Source organism: Aegilops tauschii, chromosome 7, assembly GCF_002575655.3.
Source record: "Aegilops tauschii subsp. strangulata cultivar AL8/78 chromosome 7, Aet v6.0, whole genome shotgun sequence".
Taxonomy (NCBI): Eukaryota; Viridiplantae; Streptophyta; class Magnoliopsida; order Poales; family Poaceae; genus Aegilops; species Aegilops tauschii.
In genome coordinates, this window is record NC_053041.3 from 482,568,629 (window position 1) to 482,576,147 (window position 7,519).

The 7,519-nt window shown below is 42.6% G+C and overlaps 1 protein-coding gene across 1 annotated transcript; it reads left to right on the top strand.

The window, feature by feature from the left end:
- The first annotated feature begins 4,515 nt into the window (after positions 1-4,515).
- Positions 4,516-6,456, top strand: LOC109779425 (uncharacterized). The gene has a single exon (XM_020338045.3). It carries the CDS (start codon positions 4,516-4,518, stop codon positions 6,454-6,456), a length of 1,941 nt encoding a protein of 646 aa, XP_020193634.3.
- The last annotated feature ends 1,063 nt before the right edge of the window (positions 6,457-7,519 follow it).

Consider the following 7,519-nt stretch of genomic DNA (forward strand, 5'->3'; position numbering starts at 1 on the left):
TTTTCTGTTTTAGTTTTGTTTCCTATTACTTCTTTTTTTTGTTTTAGTAAAATATACACTTATCATCTCAATTAGTATCTCAACTTAGTCCATAGCCACAAAAAGTGTAGTCCTCAAATAAATTAGTTTGACATTTTATTAATTAAAAAAAGGTATTTAAATAATTTTTTTGCTGGTGTTTTAATCATCTTAAGGTATTTAAACATTTTATAAAGGTGTGGTTTCTCCACCATAATTACCTATGTAATATTTGATTCACTCCGAACATTTTAGTTTTAATATTTGAAAACTTTTATGTTTGCCTGATTTTGAATTTGAATTTTGAACCGGTTTTTTGAACTAACGAGAGATTAGTAACAGTAACCGAGGTGATGTGGCATCATTAGCGTGGGATCACTGTAGCCTAATTATCCGGGCGTTACAGCCGGATCCCCTTGGCTGCGCGGGCAGCGAGGTCCCGGTGGGCACTGGTCATGGCGCGGGGAGGCCCCGGGCTTCCCTCGTCAGATCGGAGGCGATCTGGTCTGCTCGTGATGTATGACCTCCGGCCGGCCTGGATCTCCGGCGTGCACGCGCCTGCTGACGTTGTGGCTGGTTTGGAGGTGGCGGCAGGGTGCTTGGCCGGGGGAAACCCTTGGCCGCCGGTGGCGGTCACGGCGTCGATGGCGTCCCGGACGCCATTCCCTCCTTGGTGGCGGCGCCGAGGCTAAACCTCCCGTACTTCCCCCCTTCCCCTGCGCCCGGGTGAAAACCCTAGCCCCGGTGGTTAAGCGGCGGCGGCGCCATAGCGTCGTCACCTTCTTGAAGGCGCCGACTTGGGCATGGGGATGCTGGGCGTGCATGGCGAGATTGTCTGGATCCTGATGGCGGCCCGTCATAGCTCCGGGCATGTCTCGTGACTGCGGTGCTTATCTTCCGGCCGTGTCTCCGACGGCGACCTCGCCCTTCCTCACCTTGTACTTGCCGTGGTGGAGCGGTACTTCATCTCACTCATTGATGGCGGCGGAGTTCGGCGGCATGGCGCTGTGGAGGCTCGGCGTCCGATGCGCGGAGATGGACTCGCGCAGGAGGAGGTAGCTGTCTGGTGTCATGGTGACGTCGATGGCAGAAGTGGCCTTCACAAGGTAGAAGACTCAATATAATCTGAAGACGGACCTGTGGAAGATGGCGGCGACGACACAAGAGTGCGTCTGACCGGATTGTGCCCCAGACCCGGTATGTGGCTCGGCTGGGGCTTCCGGCTTTTGATGTTAGGTTTAGGTGAGTGGTTTGGGTAGTGGCCCAGCTAGCATCCCTTCATCATATGGATAAGAGTAGCGGCATATGTTGCCAAGATGGTGGATTCAGGAATATTGTTTGTAATACTTTGTAAGGTCCTCGAGAATAATAAATAAAGTGGCCGTATGCATCTCCCAGATGCAGAGGCCGGGGGTCATCCTCCTTTTCTAAAAAAAAAGAGATGAACTAGGGTTTGAGAGGAGATGGTGCTGGTGAAGATGTTGATGAAGATTGACCCTCCCTCGATGAGAGGATCGTTGGTGATGACGATGGCTTCGATTTCCCCCTCACAGAGGGAAGTTTACCATGCAGAATAGCTCCGCCGGAGCCCTAGATTGCTTCTGCCCAGGTTCCGCCCCGAGACGGCGGTGCTTCGTCTCGAAAGCTTCCTTATGATTTTTTCTAGGTCAAAACCCTCCATATAGCAGAAGATGGGCACCGGATGATGGCAGGGGCCCACAAGCCTGGGGGCGCGCCCTACCCCTTCTGTTGTTTCTTTGCCCAATATTTTTTATATATATTCCAAAACAATTCTCCGTAAAGTTTTAGGACATTAGGAGTTTTGCAGAATAGGTATCTCAAATTTGCTCCTTTCCGGTCCAGAATTCCAATTGTCGGCATTCTCCCTCTTCATATAAATCTTGTAAAATAAGGAGAAAAGGCATAAGTATTGTACCACAACATGAGATAACAGCCCATAATTTAATAAATATCAACAAAAAAGCATGATGAAAAATGGACGTATCAGTTACCGAACCATCACCACAAGGGGGAGCGCCACCACAAGCATCGTGTAGCCGCCGACTAGAGCACAAATATTTATGAGGAAGGCACAGAGGAGAAATCGCAGGGGCGCACCACCATCACCGTCTACCCACATCGGCCAGAAATGGGGGCAAGGGATCTCTGATCATACCTGCTTGAGTCAACGTCAGCCACCATCGATCCTGAACCCGTCATCGTCGCCCAACGCCCTGAGCCGCTGCCCCCGTCGCCCTCCTAAATCCAGCCGCTGTCACCCTCCCAGCCAGACAAGCCTACGCTGCTACAGGATGAAACCCCCTTCTGTCAGCAAGTCGCAGAAACGGTTGTCCTAAATCAAAAGCTGAGTTCCAGGAAACAGACACGGCTGCTGCGGATGCGGGGATGCTCTAGATCGTCCGATCATCATACGATCCGACGGATACGGAGCCGACGGACGCGCGCCCTCGATCGCTCGGTTGAAGGTAAGCTTTTCCCTTTTAAAATTCATGAACACTTTGTAAAAATCATAACATTTATAAATTTTATTGAATATTTTTTATAATCTGTATTTTCTTAAATTCATGATCTTTTTAATTCAAGAACATTTTCAAAATATCTAACAAATATATTTTTAATTTTTTGAAAGGCGCCAACATTTTTAATTCTTGGATTTATTTAATTCATGACTTTTTAAAATAAACTAACCATTATTTTTTAAAATTCATGAACATACTTTAATAGCAACGATTATTCTTACATGATTTAGTTTATCATACATGTTTTTAAATTCTCCACAATATGTTTTTCTTTTTAAAAGTGATTAGCATTCTCTTCTAAATATGTGAAGAAATCTTTTGATGAAAAATAAATAAAGAAGTTGGCTCAAAACCAATTGGCCTAAGCACATACCATGTGCAGCATGGGCCGTTGTCCATATAAAAACAAAAGGAATGTAGAGACCGCTTCCCATATGCTATTCATACAAAAATCGGTGACCGTAATTGAAAACCTAGATGAACCGTCAATGTTGGAAAAGGAAAAAGTTCTAGTGTGTCAGAAAAGGGAACATACCCTAGTCAGGGCCACAACTTTCTGATGGGTCACTGCCTCGGTCCCATCATCTTCCCATCTGGCTGCCTAATCGGCGACAAGAGGAGTGGGGACACGTCCATCTCGTTTTCTGATCCTTAGGTTTCTTTTTTCTGGCAACATTGGCTGAGGTCAGCGCCGGTCCTAGGGGGGGGCGAACGGGGCGGCCGCCCCGGGCCCCCAAAAGCCAGGGGCCCCCTCCCAGGTATATGTACGTTAGGTATACACATACAGGTCTTGGATGGAAAAAATCTCTCACCGCCTCGCTCAGCGCCTCAGCCTCGCGTGCTAGCCTAGGAAAGTAAATCCAATACGCTGTTGGGCCTGGCCCATGTTTGCACGTACGTGGTCAGGAGAGATCGGAGAGGAAAGGAATCGTTGGGTTGATTTCCTGTAACTTAGGAATAAGGATCGATCGTTCCCTGCCCTTTTCCTATTCCGTTGTTCCTCACGAACGAACGACGCGAGTAGCCGAGTACGCGACGATTGCAGCAGCAGGATCTCTTCGAGTTCGACCTCGGCTGCGACTGCAGCAGGTATGTCTGGGCGCGCCCTCTTCCCTCGCATGATCTTCGTCGTATTTCTGTTCTTTCTAATCCTGATTCCCAATTTCTCGATCGATCGAACAGATTAACAGGGAATCATTTTTAGGGCGCTCGAATCATTGCGCCCACGTTGCCAGATTAGATTATAGAGAGAAGGTAATATACCATGCCCTAGCAGATTCTTATTATATTAGATGATCTTCTGTACTTAATGTAATATTTTAATTAGCTTTGCGCTAATTTTAAAGTGAATTGTTCCTTTCAATTTCAGCAGGGTCATGTCGAGTACGGGTAGAAAGTATCCATCCGGAAGTCATAAAAGAAAGAAGAAGAAGGAGGCAGATGAGGAAAAGAAGCATTGAGCGGATCTCTTTTCAAATATTATAAGAGCGATACGAGCACGCCAAGAAATCTAGACGAGTTGGCGATAGTTCTTGCGGGTGACCGAACTAATGGCAATCCAGAAGATGATGGCGATACGCCTACAGAAGGCAATGCTGACGTCAACATGGATGATACCAATGTGAGTGATCATGAGCCCATATTTAATTCATCTGCGGCGGAATCTACTAGTGTTGATGAGGAACCAATAAGTGTGGATATTTATGATCCAAGCAATTGGGGTAATCTTGATAACAAAGCGAGGGACATATTAGTGGAAAAGGGGCCTAAAAGGGAAGAAGAAAACACTAAATATCCTTTGGATGAAAATTTAAGACATTTTTCGTATAGCCATTACTCAAGAAAGATGAGCAATGGAGAGGTGCGTGATAGAAAATGGTTAGTGTTTTCAAAACACACAAATAAAGTGTTCTGTTTTTGCTGTAAGCTTTTCAATTCTGATAAATGCAAGAGTGCAATGGGGAATGATGGGTTTTGTGATTGGAGGCATATTAATGAGAGACTGAAAGAGCACGAAGCTAGTGTCGACCATATTACCAACATGAACTCGTGGAATGAATTGAGAGTTAGACTGAGCAAGCATGAAACAATTGACAAAGATTTACAGCAACAAATCACAAAGGAGAAGGAACGCATAAGGCAAGTTTTGTTAAGAATTGTTGCCATTGTGAAATTTCTTGGTAAGCGCAATTTGGCTTTTAGAGGATCCAGTGAGCAACTTTATGATGATACTAATGGAAATTTTTTAGCTTGTGTGGAGATGGTTGCAGAGTTTGATTTGGTAATGCAAGACCATCTTAGGCGTATTCAAGATAAAGAGATCCATCACCATTATCTTAGCCATAAAATTCAAAACGAGTTGATTTCTCTTATGGCTAGTGACATTACAAATTCTATTCTCAAGATTGTCAAAGTGGCCAAATATTTCTCTGTTATCCTAGATTGTACCCCGGATGTGAGTCATCAAGAACAAATGAGTTTGTTGGTTCGATGTGTTCATATATCTGATGGAAAAATACAAATTGTGGAGTACTTCCTTGCTTTTTTGGTAGTGGAGGACACATCTGGTTTGGGAATTTTCAAGGTATTGGTTGATTCTATGAAGTCCTTCGATCTTAATATTGATGATATTAGGGGCCAAGGTTATGACAATGGATCCAACATGAAAGGAAAATACAAGGGGGTGCAAAGTCGGTTGCTTGAGGTAAATCCAAGAGCTTTGTATATGCCATGTGCTTGCCACAGTCTTAATCTTACCCTTTGTGATATGGCTAAATCTTGTGGTAGAGCTGTTTCTTTTTTTGGAATTGTGCAACGAATATATGTATTATTCAGTGGTTCTACGAAAAGATGGAAAGTTTTTGTCAGCCATGTGACAGATTTGACTGTGAAATCGTTGAGCAATACTCGTTGGGATAGTCGTATCAAAAGTGTTAAAGCAATTAGATTTCAAGCTCCTAACATAAGATCAGCTTTACTTGAGTTAAGTGAAGATAGTGGTACCGAACCCAAGGATAGGAGTGATGCAAAAAAATTGTTTGATGTGCTTGGCAGCTATGAGTTCATACTTGGCATGGTCATTTGGCATGACATTCTATTTGCTGTAGATTCAGTAAGCAGGAAGCTACAATCACCATCCATGTGCATTGAGACTGCCTTAAAGCAAATAGATGGTATGAGGACTTATTTTGACACTTATAGAGAGGAAGGGTTTGATTCTAGTGTGATCATTGCCAAAGAAATCGAAGCTGAAATGGGTGTAGAGCCATCATTTCCAGTAAAGCGTCGTGTTTCTAGGAAGAAACAATTTGATGAAGATGACAATGATGAAGCGATATTGGAAGCTAAGAAGGATTTTAAAGTCAATTATTTTTTGATTATGGTTGATAAGGCGGCCACTTCACTGAAAATTAGATTTGACGAACTTGAGTCATTCAAAAATATATTTGGATTTTTAATGAGTTCAACGGCCTTGAAGTCATTGGACCGTTCTGAACTTAAAGACAGTTGTACAAAATTTGCAAGTGCTTTCTCTTCGGGTGGTTCATCTGATGTTGATTTAAATGATCTGATTTCTGAGTTAATTGTTATGCAGTCAACTTTGCCCGATAGAACAATGTCTGCTATGGAGATTTTTGAGTTTGCGAGGGAAGCAGATTGTTATCCAAATATTGCTATTGCATACCGGATTTTCTTTACTATGCCTGTTACTGTGGCATCAGCTGAAAGAAGTTTTTCGAAGTTGAAATTGTTGAAGAACTACTTGAGATCTACAATGTCGCAAGAGAGGTTAAATGGCTTGGCAACTTTATGCATCGAGAAAAATTTGGTTGATGAAATTGATATTGATACCATCGTTAGTGATTTTGCATCTCAGAATGTTAGAAGAAAATTTTGAAGGTAATATGTAATTCATTATTTGATATGCACAATCTTTTTGGACGCACTTAATTATTTTCTTTGATACAAATTATATGTACATATGATGGTTATTAATTAGACATTTATACTAAGGGCCCCGAAGGGCCCCGGATTGTAGTTTCGCCCCGGGCCCCTAAAATCTCAGGACCGGCCCTGGCTGAGGTGGGGGCCGAGGGCGTGTTGGAATAAGGTCTCTCGAATCTCTCTCTACCTCGATGACATTTGATCTATCGTCGACAAAGGGCATGTAGAGTTCGGGTCCTGGATATGCTAATTTCGTCCAGATCTTGTCATTTGCTGTGTCTTTCAAGAAGACTATTGGTTCGCTATTGGTGCGGTGACTTCGACATCTTCTTTTGTGTTGCTTTGATCACAAGAAGCCATCAACTCAATTGGCTAGCAGCTCAAGTCAGTTGTGCAAGGCCACGAGTTTGACATGTCGCAAGCTCACTCCTCTTCCATGTATTTTTACGTCTCGTGTTAAAAAAATAAGTTGCATCGCGCCGGTGAGCCGGGCCAGTTCTGTGCGGAGCCTGTGTGTGCACTCCTATATGACGCAAAAGGTTCACACCGGACGTGGAAGGCAAAGTGTGTCATGCTCGTCCCACACAGTGGCACACTTTTTTTCTTCTGTTTTTTGCAATTGTTATTTTACATTTCTGTACTTCAATTTCCCCTTTTGTTTTTTTTCAGTTTTTTCTTTTATGTGTTTCACTTTTGTTTTTACATTTTTAAATTTATGAACACTTTATAGAAAATCATCAAGATTTCTAAATTTTATGATGATTTTTATATAATCTGAATATTTATTAAAATTCTAGATTTTTATTAATTCGAGAACATTTTCAAAATGGCTGTGAAACAATTTCAGTGAGAAACATTTTTTGGTATTTTGAACATTTTTTGAAAAGGAGTCAATATTTTATGTTTTTGGATTTGTTTAATTCATAATGTTTTAATAAATTCAATATTTTAGAAAAAATCCGTGAATGTAGTTTAATAGCGATGAATTATTTTTTATACGTGATTTAATTTTAACA